The 18,893-nt window shown below is 44.0% G+C and overlaps 1 protein-coding gene across 5 annotated transcripts in view; it reads left to right on the plus strand.

Annotated features, from left to right (window-relative positions):
• The window catches only part of GUF1 (GTP binding elongation factor GUF1), an 87,053-nt gene that overhangs the window by 10,674 nt on the left and 57,486 nt on the right, over nt 1–18,893 (plus strand). For 4 of the 5 annotated variants that reach the window (XM_085845491.1, XM_085845493.1, XM_085845495.1 and 1 more), the window contains exons 3-4: nt 216–364; nt 2,089–2,169. In XM_085845491.1, coding sequence (XP_085701617.1) covers nt 216–364; nt 2,089–2,169 — 230 coding nt within the window. The remainder of the gene's footprint in view (nt 1–215; nt 365–2,088; nt 2,170–18,893) is intronic. The other variant, XM_085845492.1, reaches the window with a different exon arrangement.

The raw sequence follows: 18,893 nt of genomic DNA on the forward strand, positions 1-18,893 counted from the left end.
GCATTTGTGTGCCTTTACCCTCACCAAATTCCTATTTTGGAATTGGCTGTTTGGTTAGCACTGCCGGTGAGGGCAGCAGTTGGGCATGGATAAGGCACAGACGTTGTAGGCTAAATATCCTCCTGACCCACGTACTTGTACCACGTATTGCCTTATGCCTTGCACATTGATCTGTCAGCATTCTTCTGTTTCCATTTTGGTTTTGCTTGGTATAGGGACGATTCCACAATCGGCACATAATAAACAAGTGTTGGACAAGTTGCCAGTGGAGCGAGAACGAGGAATTACGGTGAAGGCACAAACAGCCACCATGGTGTACAAGCACGGCGGAACGTCGTACCTCTTAAACCTCATCGACACGCCAGTAAGCTTTGCCATCATGCAGCCTTGCATGTGAAACAAAATGCATTGTCATACTTTTTTTCTGGTGGAATTTCTCCAACAAATATCTGCAATGATCTCTCTCTTTATGCAATCATCTCTCCTTGAATCTATAGGGTGTCCCAAAAAAATATACAACTTTTAAAATGCTTCGTTTGATCCTAAAAAAGCAGTAATTTTGTCACTAATGCTTCATTTCTTATTGCAGAGACCCTGAAGTTTATTTTGATACCAAGCAAGTGCCAGAAAAATGCCAAGCCTGACCGTACAACAACGGACGAAAATAGTTGAACTTTGGCACCTGACGAAAAGTGTCATACAGGTGCAACGTCTTTACTCGAGACATTTCGGTATCCTCTTGCACCATGCACCAAACTTTCGGACAATAAAGTGCACCATCGCAAAGTTTACCAATGTGGGAACCATCTGTGACCTTCACAAGGGTCACAGTGGTCAGAAGAGGACAGGTCGTACTGAAGAAAATGTAGAAATGGTGAGACAGGCGGTCGTTCAGACTCCAAAAAATTCGATTCGACGACTGTCTGCCGCGACAAACATTCATAAGAGCACCGTTCAGAGGATCCTTCGCCAAGACATTCATGTCTTTCCATACAAAATTCAAACGGAAACGGTGCTTACTGATCAACAGAAACGCAAACGACTAGACTTTGCAAATTGGTTCTCAGGAAAGTTGGAGGAAGATGCAGACTTCCTCAAAAAACTTCACATAACGGTCGAATGCCATGCTCACTTGTCCAGGGAGGTAAACAAGCAAAACTTTTGGTACTGGGGAACTGAAAAATCTGGTAATGCATCAACTGAACTGGTGCCTCGATCTGTTCTCAAAGTCACCATGTGGGTGGCGGTTGGTTGGTATGGGATAATTGGTCCATACTTCTTTGAAGATGACCAGGGACCCACTTGCACGGTAAACCAGAGGAACTATCGCGAAATGATTCAGGAATTCTATCGGCCTGAGCTACGTACTCAGGCCCGAAGGAGAAACAACCTGATCCAGATGAGAACCCAGTGGTTCCAGCAGGATGGGGCACCGCCCCACACAGCCAGGGAAACAAGGCGTTTTCTCAACCAACATTTTGAGGGCCGCTTTATCTCCCTCTACGAAGACGTTGAGTGGCCACCGTATTTCCCTGACCTTACTCCTCCAGACTTCTTCTTGTGGGGGTATCTCAAGGACAGGATCTATGGAAACCCTAGGCCTCAGACTTGATCAGCTGAAGGAAAACATCCACCGAGAAATCCAGAACATTCCTCAAGAAACGTTTTCCAAAGTGATGGAGAACATGACAACGCGTTTGCAGGCAGTGATCGGACAACGTGGAGCCTACGTCGAACATGTGGTCAAAAAGAAAACGACGATTCTATACCAAAATTTAAATTTTGGTGGCAATTTTGACATTGGTACAATAAACTTCAACCTTTCAGCTTTCTATCCAGCCATATATCTTTTAAAAAAAAAAGTTATGACCATCCTCTTTGCAGATGAAAAGTTGTATATTTTTGGGATACCCTGTGGATCAATTTGGCACCAGATTGAGAAGCTGCAACAACTTGGTAACATGGAAACGTGAGCAACAACTTGGTAACATGGAAACGTGAGCAACTTCACACGTGTGCCCTGATACAAGAGTATGGAATAACTGAGTGGGTCTGCTCAATTTTTATGTTCTCTTGACTATCCTGCAGGGTCATGTGGACTTTAGTTATGAAGTGTCTCGTTCACTCGCTGCTTCCCAGGGGGTGATCTTGCTGGTTGATGCAAATGAGGTAATCTTACAGTTCTCTACTTTGGGTCAATATGGATAGATAAATGCTCACACTCACTGTATGTGGTTGAAGAGACTGTTGGAGTGGTGTGCTCGTATGCCCTTTAGTAACTGTAGAAGATGCTCAGATAATGTGGTATTAAAAGTTGGAGACTGTTCCAATTTGTATCTATATTTGGGGTAAAGGAGTCACTGGTACTTACCCAATGTATTACCCAAAAAATAGATGATCCCATAACTGAATGTGCACTTGAAAATATCAAGTGCTGTATTTTCATTGGTGGAGGTCATGTCACGAAATACTCTAAGGGCATTTACTTTGCAATTCACTTGATTTAGAGCAGGAAAACTGAAGAAAGTTTGGCCTTGTGAAAAAACAATTACAAGTTTCATGAATAGTGTTACATGGATAGGGCGGGGGGGATCCATAGCTAGAATGTTGTAAGAATAGTATGGGCTGTCTGTTTCGAGTAGGTTAGGTTGCCCTGTATCATGGACCTGTCAGAGTTAGTCGTCTTGCAAAATGTGATGCTTAGGTGAAAGCGTATGTAATTTATAGACAGTATAGCAAGGTCAAGATTGTATGCATAAAAACCTTGTGTTAGCAGGTGGGGCCAGGTGAGGACTTACAGCCATATAAATGCACCAGGAAAGCGTGACACGCTTTAAAAGGACATTCACCAAATTTTGGCCGCCGCACCACAAGCCATGGCAACAACATGTTCTGCAGTTCCCGGAAGAGGAAATGAAGACTTTATTTTTAATGGGGTTGCCCCGTGGGCGGGACGGCCCAGAGGATGGATCTCCCACAAGCAGAGGGCAGTCAATCATGGAACCCGCTGGATGCGAAGGTGGTCCCAGAGTTCATGACGGGTGGGTCTGGAGATACACACGGGTCAGCGTGGAAGTGGGACCCATTGGACAAAGAACATCGTTCTCTGCTCTCTCTCTTGCTCTTTGTCTTGCTGGCTCTCTTCATCTCCTGCTCCCTTGATCTCTCTCACACTTTATCTCCCTCAATGCTTCATCGTCGGGACAGGGAGGACTGCTCTCTGGAGATGTGGATGCCACCTCACAATCCTTCACCTCCACTTCAGCTGCACCATCGCCCTGCACACGACTCATCGTGCCATTGGAAAATCCTCGCCTGCATTGTTTCGTAAGAGTGTGGTCTATGACGCCTAGTCGGGTAAAGGTTTGTTATTTATTCATCCTTGTAAATAAGTTTACGTGTCACCACATCCATCTTTATGTCTGTTGACTTGCTTGATTTGTTCTGTTTTGCACATCCCGTCCTCCTTTCTACCCATACTCCTTATAAATATACCCTTATAAAAGCAAGAAACGTTTTCCATCCATCTTCCTCCCGTGTATGCCACCATCAAATTATGTTCATTTCGGTGACCTTGGAGAATGGTAAAGATGTAGATTAATTAACTTAACCGTTCGGCCGTTTGCTGGATTAAAGATCCTGGTGCAGATGGCTATGTTAATGGAGGGTATCTGACATGACGATATGATGAAAATTTAAAATGCCAGGTGAGTGGAAAATATGAGCTGCAATAATGGAGAGGAGAGAAAGGTGAGAGGCAGAGTCAGGTGTAAGGAAGAAAAGCTGAGAATGAGAGGAGCGTTTGAGAGCTGATGTTTTTTGGTGTTTTTTTAATGGTCAAGGCTTGTGTAAGAGTTAGGACACAGAACAGATCAAGACACAGCATAACAAAGGGAACACAAAGGGGAAACGCCGACAACAGGATGGCGGGGGGTGGGGGGAGAGAAAGTAGAGAGATGGACAAACAAGGCATGCAGGTAATGATGAGGGGTAGGGGAGAATGCAAAGGGTGGACAAGATGGATACACAAGCAAAATTTTGGGAGGGGCAGGGGTGGTTTTACTGGTGTTGAAAAAATCATGGTTTTGGATGGGGGATAATTTGAGATGGTGGTGAACAGCTTTCTTGAAGACCTGGTGTGAATAATGTGTTTGAAGAGTGTGGAAGGTGGTTCATCAAGTGGGGAAAAAAGATAAATAAATCAGTGGAGGTGAGCAGTGGTTCTGGATTTAGGCAGCTTCACTAGGAGGGTGTTGATGGTGGATTGCGTGCATCCTGCAAATACCTCGGAGGGGACAAAGCATGGAGAGGGCAGAGGTTGAAAGACCAGAAATGAGGCGGAACAATACAGAGACCACCGACCTGTCGGCAATGGCGAAGTGATACATCCATCACTCAGCTTCATTGCTTGGCTCAGCCTGTCATCCTTCTGAGCTCGGCGAAATGAGTACCAGTGTACTGGTATAGGGGCACAGCATCAGTGGCATAGTCGGGCCCCAACAAAATTATAGCTACCCGGCAGCCAAGTTGCCATACGCAAGAAGAAGAAGCTTCATTGCGAGAGATTCCAATGATATTGAAATCCTTGGTTTCCAGGGTCTTAAGCTGAGCGCGATGTGTGACGAGGAGCTAGCACAGAGGAAAGAGCAGTACTCTATCAAGCTGTGGATGAAAGCCTTGTAGGTGGATAGAAGCTCTGGTGTGCCAAGGAAGGACTTTGCACGATGGAGGATGCTCAGTCGGCATCTGGCTTTGGAGGCCAACTTTGAAATATGTCTTGCCCAAGAGAGATCATGAGACCCAAGCTGAGAGTGAGACCCTTGAGTTTGAGTGACTTATCCTCTTTGAGAGGGTTGTTGAGAAAGTAGATGTGAGGATTTGTGGTACTTTCCTTTTGGGGAGAGAGAGAGAGAGAGAGAGAGAGAGAGAGAGAGAGAGAGAGAGAGAGAGAGAGAGAGAGAGAGAGAGAGAGAGAGAGAGAGAGAGAGAGAGAGAGAGAGAGAGAGAGAGAGAGAGAGAGAGAGAGAGAGAGAGTGGGAGAGAGTGGGAGAGAGTGGGAGAGAGTGGGAGAGAGTGGGAGAGAGTGGGAGAGAGTGGGAGAGAGTGGGAGAGAGTGGGAGAGAGTGGGAGAGAGTGGGAGAGGGTGGGAGAGAGTGGGAGAGTGGGAGTGTGGGGGAGTGTGGGAGTGTGGGAGTGTGGGAGTGTGGGAGTGTGGGGGATTTCTCAGGATTGAAAGATTATTCCAAATGTTTGACCAGTTTGTGATTCTGGCAAGGCCTGAGGAGAGGGAAGAGGCTGCTGCCTGTTTATCAGAAGGATAAGGGATGTCATGGTAGAGAGTGTAGTCATCAGTAAAGAAACAAGGACAAATGTGTCCATGAGCAGCGTCCTAAAGGTTTTGTCGGCTAGAAAAAAAAAATTTTTTTTCAAAAAACAACAACAACAACTTCCGATATTTTGTCACATTCCTTGATTAAGCCAATAGCGAAACGCGTCATGATGTATTTACGATATATCATGTATTTACGAAATAAATAATGTATTTACGAAATTACAATACGATAAATGGAATAATCTTTAAATAGTAACATGAACTTTTCGAAACTTTAATGCAAATGTCCGAATATATTTAAAAGTTCATGACAGACGCTCTCAAAAGGCACCGTCTATGTGAGGATGTGTACATGTGCTCAGTATTTAAGGAGATCCGGATCTTGTATATACAAGAGCCGAGTCCTCGAGATTAAGGTTTTGTCTTCACAAGAAGAAGAAGAAGAAGAACAACGAGAACAACGCCGAGCTCTCTCTGAGCAGCGTTCGCTATGCGAGACGCTGCTAATAAAGCAAATTTTCCAGAGTCAGTGAGATCATTGATGAAGATCAGGAATAACATGTGGCTCGGAACTCTACCTCGGGGTACTCCAGCCTTGACAGGTAGAGGAGAAGAAAGGGTTCCGTTGAGAGCCACACGGTGGCTCCAAGAGTGGAGGAAAGTCAGTAAGCCAAGAGCGGAGTTGACCTTGGATTCCATAGGCAGACAGTTTGGTGAGCAAGGCAGGATGCCAGACTGTATCGAAAGCTTGAGATACAGTATGTCCAGAGAGATGGCCCTGATTTCCTGTCTGATATTGTGGGTCTCCATCCATTGTTGGGAGAGTAGAAGCAGCATGTCCAAGTTAGAGCGACCAGGTCTGAATCTGAATTGATGATCTGAGATTAGGCTGTTGGAGAAAAGAAATGATTTTATGTAAACTGTGATAATGGATTCCGTAACCTTGCTGATGATTGGAAGTAAGCTGATTGGTCTGTTGTTAAGGGATACGTTTTTGAACCTTTTTGATGTAATTCTGATGTTGGCTGATTTCCAAGCAGTTAGAAGATGGTCTGTGACATTGTCAAAAGGGCAGAGAGGGGAAGTGCAAGAGCAGCAGAGCAGGGTTTTCGGACACATCAGCTGATGCTGTCCAGTCCATTTGCAGTCAGAGTCTGAGGTTGCTAGAAACTTTTCCACCTTCTCAGCTGCAAAAGACAGAGTCCAGGAACAGTTTTGTATGACTGAGAAGGATGGCTACAGAGAGGGAGGGGTTATGGCCACAAGATTTTGAAGCAAACACAGAGTTGAGGCATTCAGCCTTCTCATGAGCGGAGTCAGCTGTGGTGCCATTTGAAGAGAGGGAAGGGATGGAAGGGGAGCATACACCAGAGATGGACTTGACAAGGTGCCACCAGGTTTTAGAGGGAGACAAGTTTGAAAGCTCATTCTTGAGATTGGACAGATGTTGTTTTCTGCCTCTCCTGAGAGTGGACACACCCTTGTTGCAGACTTTGCGGAATGATATGAGGTTGGCTTCGGTTGGATTTGCCTTCCAGGAGTTGAATGCAAGTTACTTTTTATTATAATTATTATTCTTATTATTATTATTATTATTTTTTTAAAGGCAACTGCCTCACCACTAGATTCAGAGTACCAAGGGCAGGAGGATGGATAAGATAACTGAAGATAAGATGGGTTGAATATGTGCATAAGAGAGAGCAGGTTTCTGTGGAAGAATTCCCAGGTTGTCAATATCAGGGTGAACTGAGTGAACTGCCAGACTCATCGGCGCTGAGGCTGTTTTCTGAGATTGGCCAGAAAGATGTTGACACCCACAAGCACATGATCAGAGGAGCCAATTGGGGCAGAGGACGAGCAAGATTCATTGGCAGGGAAGTTGGTCATCACAAAATCCAGAAAGGAAGATTTGTCATTGGGAGAAATCCGGGTGGGAAAATTCACGGATTGAGTCAGTCCCATGGAGTCGCAGAAGTCCTTTGCAGAACTGCCATGGCTGGTGAGAGGTACCAACACCCAGCCAATTAGTGTTGTGACAATTGAAATCACCACATTTGAGGAAGAGAGAGTCGGGACGAGTGATTAAAAGTTGGTCCATGGTGTGTGTGTGTGTGTGTGTGTGTGTGTGTGTGTGTGTGTGTGTGTGTGTGTGTGTGTGTGTGTGTGTGTGTGTGTGTGTGTGTGTGTGTGTGTGTGTGTGTGTGTGTGTGTGTGTGTGTGTGTGTGTGTGTGTGTGTGTGTGTGTAGAGTGAGAGATATATAGATATAGATATATATATATGAGATAGAGATGTAGTCATCACTGTTGGGAGTACGTGCAACACGCAGACAAACATCAGGTGTGAGCAGAGGAGAAGTTGCAGTCAGATGTACTCCTGTGGTTTGGGAGGTGTAAGAGCAGTACAGTGAAAATGAGAAAATCCATTTTTGATGGAAAGCACAACTCTGCCACCAGGATAGGGTTCAGGTCAATCAAACTGGAGGAGACAATAGCCAGGGAGAAACACTAAGGATTCAGGGATGTCCTGTGGGAGAAAGGATTCTGTTAACAGATGATGTCCAGTTTATCGGCAGCGGCCTGGATTGAGAGATGTCAGGTTGGAATGGAGGCCCTGGATGTTTGAGGTCCACACAGTTGAGAGAGAGTGAGAGTGTGAGTGAGTTCCTGATTGGACATAGGGATTTGGAAAGGAGCAAGGAGAGGGTGCAGGTTGCAGGACGGGGTGAAGCTTGGGGGTGTATTAGGGGGCGAAGCCAGGAGGGGCAGGAGCAATGCTGGGAGGGGAAGGAGTTGGAGGGAAGCTGAGAGGCGGCACTATGAGGTGGAAGATGAGATGGGGGGGGCGGATAGGGGGGGATGGTGCTGACACAGATGGGTTTGACACCATTAATGGATGTGAAGAGGAAATTTTTGTTGTGTGCACACAGCCTAAGTTGCAAAATTGATGCTTCTGGAATCCCAGACTGGATAACCTGTGACAGACTTCCTGGGTGGGTTGGTGGTGAGAATGTTTTTGGTTGAAGGCATGGAGGAAAATTTGGCTGAAAGTGAAAGAGGATGTCTGGATGAAATAAGTGTTTCGGAGTGAGGAGGTTTGGGGAAATAAGCCTAGCCGAATAGAAAAAGAAGAGATTTTTATGAAGAAGAAAAATGAACGGGTTGTTCCTGATTGAGTAATCAGCAGATTAAGGCACTTTGAGAACATTTTGGAAGCTTTTTGTTTTTAGTGTTGTGAATTGATTTTAAGGAAGAGAAACGTTTTATTTGGTTTGGGATGTTGCAAAGAAGGGACAGGAAAATGAGTAACTAAGCACTGAGATTGGAGTTTGGATTTGTTTTTTTGCCTCCGCTGATGAAGTCGCCAGAGGCATTATGTTTTTTGGTTGTCCGTATGTACGTCTGTCCGTGCCAATTTTCTTTGTTTTCTCTGCAACCACTTATCCGATTGACACAAAATTTTTGCCATAGGTGCGACTACTCATGTAGAATATTTTAATGATAATTATGATGTCATAGGTCATGTGGTGTGGCAGCCATTTTTGAAAAAGGAAATACTTTGGACCTCTGCATCTCTGAAACTGCTCCATGGAATATAAATGAAACTTGGCACATGGCAAGTGTTCCCCATGGGAAATAAGTGTAATTTTTTTTAATGATGTCATCGGTGGCTTCGTTGTGACATCATAATTGCAAACATCAAATACTTTATCCGATCAGTATGAACATGGTTGAGGGTTATCTCGGGCCAAATTGATGATGACATGGGGGGAAATTGATGACGACATCAGTCATGTGATTCAGCAGCTACATTTTTCTTTTTTTGAACATAAAAACCTTCAAAAATCTTCTCAGTAACAGCTGAACATATTGTGGCAAAACTTTACAGGTATGATTACCTATCCATGAGGAAAAAAAAAACTTCGCCTGTGATGTCATCGGCAGAGGTTTACAAAATTATTTTTATTGGGTTCTTCAATGAGTACCAGCAGAAATGGTTTGGTATTCATGGGAAAAAATTTTTTGTCAGGTTCGAGCGCGCTCGTCTGCTTTCCCAAGCAACACTCCAATTTTGAAAGCACCTCTCAGTTTTGTATGCATCTTACTCCTCTGTAAGCGTGCTCTCTCTTTCTGAACATCCACTCCAGACAAGACACTCGCAAGCCACTCTTTTTTTTTTTCTTTTTTTTTAGTTCCGGATGCTCCTGCACCTACTCTTCACTCCCGCGTTCTACTTAGATTTTTTTTTTTAATCGTATAAGTTGTAAACTTCTGTTGAAGAAAACTCACTCACAGGTTCTTTTCACAATTTATTTTAACAGAGTTGAATCAATCAAAGCATATGTATGGAGGGAGGCGCCCCATCAATGGTGGAGTCCTCTCCAACTAAGTGCTCAATGAGTGTCTCTTTTATACACTCAAGGAAACAATGAAGCAATGAGCCAATTTGAGCAAGACAAGATAAGATCTGCTTGTGGAGAAAAATTTGAAGCATGAACAACTTTCTCAATAATGATGATATTTATAGCCAGCTACAGAAAACAGGCTAAAATATAATGTAAACCACAATATAAAAGTGATTTAATCATGTAACTCAATAGCTCTTGTCAATATGATGAATTCATAAGTCATCGTTAATTTATAGAACACAAAGAAAATGAATATTCCCAACAGAGTCTTCTCAATTATAACATGTCACATGGGTTTTAATCAATATTGTGATATATGAGCAGAATGTTTTCATTTTATCAAATTGGTTACAACTTAAAATGTTTCAGATAAAAGGTCCAAAAAATACTTGAGTTCAAAAAACGTTGTGACTAATTCCATCTTGTGACTTACATGATTTCACATTCCACAAAGCTTCTAATAAAACCCGTGTACTTCAATGAGCATTTATACTGATCTAAGTTTAATTAAAAACAGAATAAAAGAAATACCTTGAAAAAGTGAATTTAATTGATGTCTATTGAACAAGTTCTGCTTTCACATTGTGAAAAGCGAAACCCCATGAAGGTAACCCAAGAGAGCATCTTATCTCACAGAACCCATGCATTTTGCAAGAGCACCCAGGCTTTGCAGTTTGTCATGAGAGAAACTTTTGACACGTTTTCACAGGCTTGGTGAAATACTACATTTGGACTTTTAATTTTTAATGCTTTTGATTTGAAAGCTACTTCCACACCTCCAATGTGGATTATATATTACATTGTCATAATTTATAAACTTAATTCTGTACACTTAAATTTTGAAATCGCAGTATATCATTTAGCAAATTTATCACAGAACAATTTTACCTCCACAATCTGAGAAAACCTCTTCTTCCTCTTCGCTTGTGTGTTCTCCTTAAATCAATTTTTTTACATAAGTTACAAGTTATAATATAACTTATAATTTTATAATTTATAAACATAATTTTGTGCACTTATATTTTGAAATCACAGAATGTCTGAATTATCCTGAAATAATCTTACCCACACAAGTTGAGAAACCTCCTTTTCTTCCTCTTCGCTAATCTGTTCTCCTTAAATCATTTTTTTTTAATTCTCATAAGTTACAAGTTATAATGTAACTTATAATGTTATAATTTATAAACTTGATTTTGTACACTTAAATGTTGAAATCACAGCATATCACAATTATCACAGAAGACTCTTACCGACACTAGCAGAGAAAACCTTCCATGAAAAGCATTTGTTGTACTAGTACGCTTTTGAGCTTTCTGAGCTTCTTTGAAGTACGCATTTAGTTTTTTTTTTTTTGTTTTTTTTCTTTAACCACGCATGAGTACCTGAGTACCAGTTGTGTGAACTCCTGGTCATAGGTCACATGATTTGGCAGCTATGATGTTTTTTTGAAGAATAAACCTTTAAAATCATCTTCTCCAGAATGGATTGACAGATCGAGGCAAAACTTCACCCATATTTTCCCCAAGCCTTGGGGCTACCAGGGTGTTCACGAATAATTAATAGGTCACATGGTCTGGCAGTCATATTGGATTGAATGAAAATCTTCAAAAAATTATTTCTCTTGAACCGCTTTATCAATTCACGTGAAACATCACAATTATGATCGAGTAGTCATGGGGAATATAGGCTTTAAATTTCAATCTGATCAGACGCATGCTCTGGCAGTCAGAATGATTTAATATTTTGAATCTGGGTTCATGGATTTAAATCAAACTTGGTACAAGTATGTACAATGATGTATTAATGAAGGCGGAGGCACATCTGTTGTCTCAACGTTGAAAAGAGCCTTTCTAATTTCTGATGTTGTTGGTGTTGGGTTTTTTGAGTGAAGAAGAAGAGATATTTGGTTTGAATTTTTGAGGGAGGAGGGGAAATGGATTGAGCTGATGGATCAAAAAGCAGAGGGGAAGCATTCTCGTCTATCACTAGAAGGCTCAACTTAACTCGGGAGACGAATGAAACGATTCAACATAACAGGATACAGTTTGGGCCAGAAAAATTGATGAAAAACATGAACATAAAAACTGGAAGAAAAAAAAAAAAAACCAAACAGTAAAACACAACATAAATGGCCAGGGGAACTATTCTTGTAAGAGCTAGTAGGAGAGAGCACCGATCAGTCATCCACATGCGCCGATCCCCGAACCGGAAGTGAGAGCAAAGCAAATCAGCTACAATCTTGAGGTTTTTTTTGGTCTATAAAATATAGGGCAATGCTCTAACAGTTAGGTTGTGATACGTCAGTGTGATGCTTACACACTACTGGAGGAACAAGTCAGGGATGTAGGAACAGTACAAATAGAAAGAAAAGGGGGAAAAAACGTCATGGCTTGCTTGTAAGAAGGGTAAGTTTTGGGAAAGATGGGGTTTGGGGGCAGTTTAATCGTGATAGAACAGATTAGAACTAGGAATAGAGAATTACTTTATTTGGTTGTGTACTGCCAACTTGAAGCTCTGGAGGGAAGAGTGGCTTTCCATTGACTTGAGGAGTCGGTTCAGCATTTTGGAGAAAAGACTAAGAAAGAGGTGGGAGCTATGGATAAAGGCTTTTATGCTGTGATAAGTTCGGTCTGCATAGCGCCACGGTCGAGTGAGCTTGTGCCCAGGAGATATCTTTCACTCATCGTTATTTAGCCGCATACTGTACCCTTATGCATATATATATATATATATATATATATATATATATATATATATATTTATTTATATATATATATATATTTATTTATATATATATTTATTTATATTTATTTATATATATATATATTTATTTATATATATATTTATTTATATATATATATATATATATATATATATATATATATATATATATATATATATATATATATATATATACATATACAGTATGGCACCGAAACGTCAAGCCTCTCTAAGTGGTAGTGGAGTGAAGAAATCCCATAAGGTTATGACACAGCAGAGAAAAATCGTGATTTTAGACAAGTTGCATGGCGGGATGAGTGTAGCATCGGTCGGCCATGAGTATCATGTGAACAAGTCCACCGTTCGTTCAAGTGAGGATAAGATCCATGCTCGTGTGAAGCAGCGTCTGTACCTGTAAATGTAAAGATGTCTGAGTTAATTGGATAAATCCTCTCAATGAAAAGTTGGATAAGTTATGGAGTGTGTGGATAATGATCAAGTGAACAACAAGGGCCCTGCGGTTAACGGTGTGGCCACACAAGAAAAATCGCATAATCTATACAAATATGTAATCGCCAGTGAAGGTTCAAGAAGTGTGAGTTAATTTCCACGTCAATGGACATCGAGGCCGATGATCCCCTGGCCTCAAACAAAATGTAATTTTTCCCCCGCCGCGTGGCGGAAGGGAGATATTGTTATCACCCGGGTCATCCGTCCGGCTGTCCGTCCGGCTGGCTGGCTGGCTGGGGGGTCAACATTTATAGCTGTGAGTGCGATAACTCATAAACTGTTCGCCATATCGATTTGAAATTTGGGTCACAATGTACCACCTAAAAAGGAAGAACCCTATTGATTTTGGGCGTGGCTGGATCCAAGATGGCCGACTGGGGCGGCATCAACATTTATAGCTGTGATTGCGATAACTCATAAACTGTTTGCCATATCGATTTGAAATTTGGGTCACACATGTACCACCTGAAAAGGAAGAACCCTATTGATTTTGGGCGTGGCCCGATCCAAGATGGCAGACTGGGGCGTTCCGTCCGTCCGGCTGGCTGGCTGGGCATCAACATTTATAGCTGTGAGTGCGATAACTCATAAACTGTTCACCATATTGACTTGAAATTTGGGTCACACATGTAGCACCTGAAAAGGAAGAACCCTCTTGATTTTGGGCATTGCCAGATCCAAGATGGCCGACTGGGGTGGTCCGTCCGTCCGGCTGGCTGGCTGGGCGTCAACATTTATGGTGTCAACATTTATGGCGCTAACATTTATAGCTGTGAGTGCGATAACTCATAAACTGTTCACCATATCAATTTGTTATGCCCCGCCGCATGGCAGAAGGGGGATATTGTTATCACCCGGGTCGTCCGTCCGGCTGGCTGGCTGGCTGGGCGTCAACATTTATAGCTGTGAGTGCGATAACTCATAAACTATTCGCCATATCGATTTGAAATTTGGGTCACACATTTACCACCTGAAAAGGAAGAACCCTATTGATTTTGGGCATGGCCGGCTCCAAGATGGCCGACTGGGGCGGCGTCAACATTTATAGCTGTGAGTGCGATAACTCATAAACTGTTCGACATATAGATTTGAAATTTGGGTCACACATGTACCACCTGAAAAGGAAGAACCTTATTGATTTTGGGCGTGGCTGGATCCAAGATGGCCGACTGGGGCGGTCCGTCCGTCCGGCTGGCTGGCTGGGCGTCAATATTTATGGCGTCAACATTTATAGCTGTGAGTGTGATAACTCATAAACTGTTTGCCATATCGATTTGAAATTTGGGTCACACATGTACCACCTGAAAAGGAAGAACCCTATTGATTTTGGGCGTGGCCGGATCCAAGATGGCCGACTGGGGCGGCCATCTTGAAAAAATGTTTTTTGTAATCAATGGAAAACCGCTTATCTGATTTCAATTATTTTTCAATGACGGGGGATTCCCCATCTCTGATGGTATATTTAAATGTCTCCGCTGATGAAGTCGCCAGAGGCATTATGTTTTTGGGTTGTCCATCATTCTGTACGTTTGGCCATCTGTGATAGGTTTTTGGTACCACAATAACAAGGTCCCGTTCAGTAAAAATTCTGTTACTGTGCTTTCTTGTGAACCAGTGATGGTATTTTGATCAAACTTGGTGGAAGTATATACAATGATAGTGGGGCGGCTTCGCTCCAAAAAACAGGTCGATTGTGCACTTTCCCTTAAAAGCATGACACTTGGCACATGGTTAGAATAACACCATACAATGATTTTTAGTCCAGGGGCCACCAGAAATTGCACCCCGTATGGTGGCCATCTTGGATTTCAAAATGGCCACCACTGTGGACCTGTTTTGTTAAATATCTCCTAGATTAGTACAGATATCGAGACAGTTGAAACACCTATAACTACATTTTAGGGCTCCAGGAATGCAATGGTGATATGACATTAAATGTTTGAAAATTGTGGCTCTCATCTTGAAATCCCGCCATCCACAGCTATTTTGCTCTAAAGGTCTATGCTCACATTTCAGAGACAAATAAATTTTTGATGCTTTAAAATATTGATCAAACTATGAAACTGGTAGTAGTTATGCAGCTACTCATTTCAGGGACATCATCCATTGTTATGGTGACTGCACAAGTGATCAACCCTACATAGGCCCGTTCATCTGCAACTGGAGATGGCAAAGCGCATCAAACTTGTGGATCCATCTAAGCCAGATGCTGAAATGGGTCGAGTTACTCAGTGGGAACTCTGCATTCTTTGTCAACAGAACACCACCGAAAAGGTTGTTTCCCAGTCAACTAAAAGGTGAACAAGGTGAAGCAACACTCGCAGGGTACAAAACATTGGCTGATAATCTCCTTGAGTTTAATAACCTCGGTCTGCTGCCTGGAACGATAAACATTGACACATTGAATGAAGGTCATGGTGTCGAGGCAGCTTTCATTGCTCATAATGCACGTTGGCATAGGTCGTGCAGGCTTACGTACAACAATACAAAACTGGAACGTGCAAGGAAGCGTTCTAAAGATATACCGGCTGATGATGCAGGTGAAGGGACATCTGGTGTTTCTAAGCGCAGTCGGTCAAGTTCTGCATCATCAATTTCTCAAGATGTCTGCCTTTTCTGTGGGTGGTCATCTGGAAAAGAGAAACTTCATGAGGTTTCTACTTTCAAAACTGACAAACGTGTTCGAGAGTGTACTGGTAATCCATTTCTTGAAGAAACCACTGACATCGTGGTCCTCGACACAAAAGACATCGTAAGCTCATGTTATTCACAGAGTGCAAAATGTGCAGAAGGTGGGGAAGGAGGCTTTGGAATCATTTGTGCAAGAAAGGCTCATTGAGCGTAAAAAGCCTCTCAATGATGTCCTCTCCCACAACAAGTTGCCATTATTTGGCAGCTCATCAGGAAAAGCCCAGCCGAAAGACAAACAGAAGGTAGCCTCATTAAAGAGCGATGTGCAATTGTTTTCCTGCCTTTACATTGCTTGTCAGACACGTGAGGGAAACCTCTGATTTTTTCCGTCATGAAAATCAGCCTTTCCCTCCATCCCTGTCCCAGGCAGGGAAGCTTCGAACTGGAACAAAGAGTGATCTTTTATAATGCTTTGAGGAAATTGCACCGGCAAGTACACAGGCTCCAGAGGTTACATGCATAATACTTGATGGGGCGGCGATTGTTCAAATGCTAAAGCCTGGAACAGCAAAGACCTTTGGGGAATATGCCAAAGAGGTATTCATCCCATTTGTTCTCTCCCAGTACAAATCTGCAACCCGACTTGACCTGGTGATGGGACCGTTACCTACCTGAAAGTCTGAAGAGCATGACCCGAGAAAAGCGTGGCAGGGGAGCTCGTCGACGTGTCGGTACCTCAGTTGCAGTTCCTGGACAATGGCAGAATTTTCTTCGTGTCGACCAAAACAAGACAGAACTTTTCAGTTTCCTGTCCAATGAAATAATCAAGTCAGTTGAAGACCAGAGCAAAGAGTTAGTAGTCACACTGGAAACAGAGGTTCTTACTGCTCCACCACACATTAATCTAGAATCACTTGCTCCATGCAGCCAAGAAGAGGCAGATGGCCGCATGTTCCTCCATGCAGCTGATGCGGCACAGAGAGGGAATGACAGGATCCTAATCCGAACCGTTGATACAGATGTTGTCGGACTTGCAGTTATGGCAACTCAGAGACTTTCTGTGAAGATATGGTTAGCCTTTGGAACAGGGAAGAGCTTGGGATTCCTCCCTGCACATGACATAGCCACTGCTCTCGGCCCTGAGAAGTCTAAGGCCCTCCCCATGTTTCATGCACTGACAGGATGTGACACTGTGTCAGCGTTTGCTTGGCGTGGTAAGCGAACTGCATGGGCTGTATGGGAGTCGTTCCCAGAGCTCACAGATGCACTATCTGAAGTCAACCATGAACAAACAGATATAACCGAGTCCTGTATGAGCCTTATTGCAAGATTCGTCATTTTGATGGATGATCGCACGAGTCCCTGTCGTGACATTAATACAGCACGAAAGAAACTGTTTGCAAAGAAAGGCAGACCTCTGGAATCAATTCCACCTACACACCATGCTCTGGTGCAGCATGTTAGGCGAGCAGTGTACCAAGGAGCATAATGCTGGGGCCAGGCATTACATGCACAGCCTGAGCTCCCATGTCCAAGTGAGTGGGGTTGGGAAAAAACATCCGACGGTCAGTTTAAACCGATTTGGACAACACTACTGGAAGCCGCAAAGATCTGCAATGAACTTATCCGGTGTGGACGCACTGATCGCTGCAGGTGTAAGAAGTCTGCACTTCCATGCACGTCACTTTGTTCTTGTGATGGGGAATGCAACAGAGACTAGAAAAGTCAAGTGACGGTAACTGTGGTTTTTTGCAAACTGCTTGTGATGTTTTCTTGATGGTTCATTCCTTCACATATTGTGCTAACTGATGATAGTTTATGTTAGCATTTGGATGGTGGCTATCTTGGATTACAAGATAGCTGCCACGTATTCAATCTCACTATTGGATTCCTCGACCCCTAAAACGTAGGTATAAGTGTTTAAACTGTATTGATATCTTCAGTACTTAACTGGTGCGGGCCCGTAGGTGCGTGCCAGTATGTGCAGCTTCGTTCCTTCGCTCTCGTAAACGACGACTGGATTGGGGCATTGTTTCAATTAGATCGGACCAACCGTATCATAAATGGCCATAACTTGGGAAACACCTGGGAACACATACTCAGGTCCCCAGCGTCAATTGTGATGTCATATCAAACAAAGAAGAAGAAGAATTGTGACGCCCCCTATCTCTCGCCTCCCCTCTCTCACCTCCCCTCTCTCGCCCCCCTCTCTCTCCCCCTCTCTTGCCCCCCTCTCTCCCCCTAGTCTTGCCCCTCCTCTCTCGCCCCCACTCTCACCCCCTCTCCCGTCCCCCTCTGTCCCCCCTCCTCTCTCCCCCTCTCTTCAATTGTGATGCCCCTCTCTCTCACCCCCTCTCTCCCCCTCTCTCGCCTCCTCTCTCACCCCTTCTCTCGCCCTCCTCTCTCGCCCCCTATCTCCCCACCCTCTCTCGCCCCTATCTCCCCACCCTCTCTCGCCCCCTATCTCCCCACCCTCTCGCCCCTATCTCCCCACCCTCTCTCGCCCCCTATCTCCCCACCCTCTCTCGCCCCCTATCTCCCCACCCTCTCTCGCCCCCTATCTCCCCACCCTCTCTCGCCCCCTATCTCCCCACCCTCTCTCGCCCCTATCTCCCCACCCTCTCTCGCCCCTATCTCCCCACCCTCTCTCGCCCCTATCTCCCCACCCTCTCTCTCCCCCTCTCTCTTCCCCCCTCTCTCTCTCTCCCCCACTCTCTCCCCCTCTCTCTCCCCCTCTCTCTCCCCCATCTCTCTCCCCCCTATCTCTCCCCCCGTCTCTCCCCTCCCTCTCTCTCCTCCTCCTCTCTCCCCTCCTCTCTCTCCCTCCTCTCTCTCCCCCTCTCTCTCCCCCTCTCTCTCCCCCTCTCTCTCACCCCCTTCTCTCCCCTCCGCTCTCCCCTCCTCTCTCTCCCTCCTCTCTCTCCCCCTCTCTCTCCCCCTCTCTCTCCCCCTCTCTATCCTCCCCTCTCTATCCCCCCTCTCTATCCCCCCTCTCTATCCCCCCTCTCTATCCCCCCTCTCTATCCCCCCTCTCTATCCCCCCTCTCTATCCCCCCTCACTATCCCCCCTCTCTATCCTCCCTACTCTCTCCCCCCACTCTCTCCCCCCTCTCTCCCCCCTCCTCTCTCTGTAAATGTATTCACAAATGTCTACCAAGCGCAACAATTAATTTAAACCTTAGGAAAAAACAGCTTTCAGACCCTTGGGAAACAGCTCTTTCCCTTGGGAAAATTCAAACCTTGGGATTAATTAATAATTTGAACAATTAATTCAAACCCTGGGAAAAGACAG

This window comes from Eptatretus burgeri, chromosome 11, assembly GCF_056783735.1.
Source record: "Eptatretus burgeri isolate ZD-2024b chromosome 11, Ebu_testis_v1, whole genome shotgun sequence".
NCBI classification, from domain to species: Eukaryota; Metazoa; Chordata; class Myxini; order Myxiniformes; family Myxinidae; genus Eptatretus; species Eptatretus burgeri.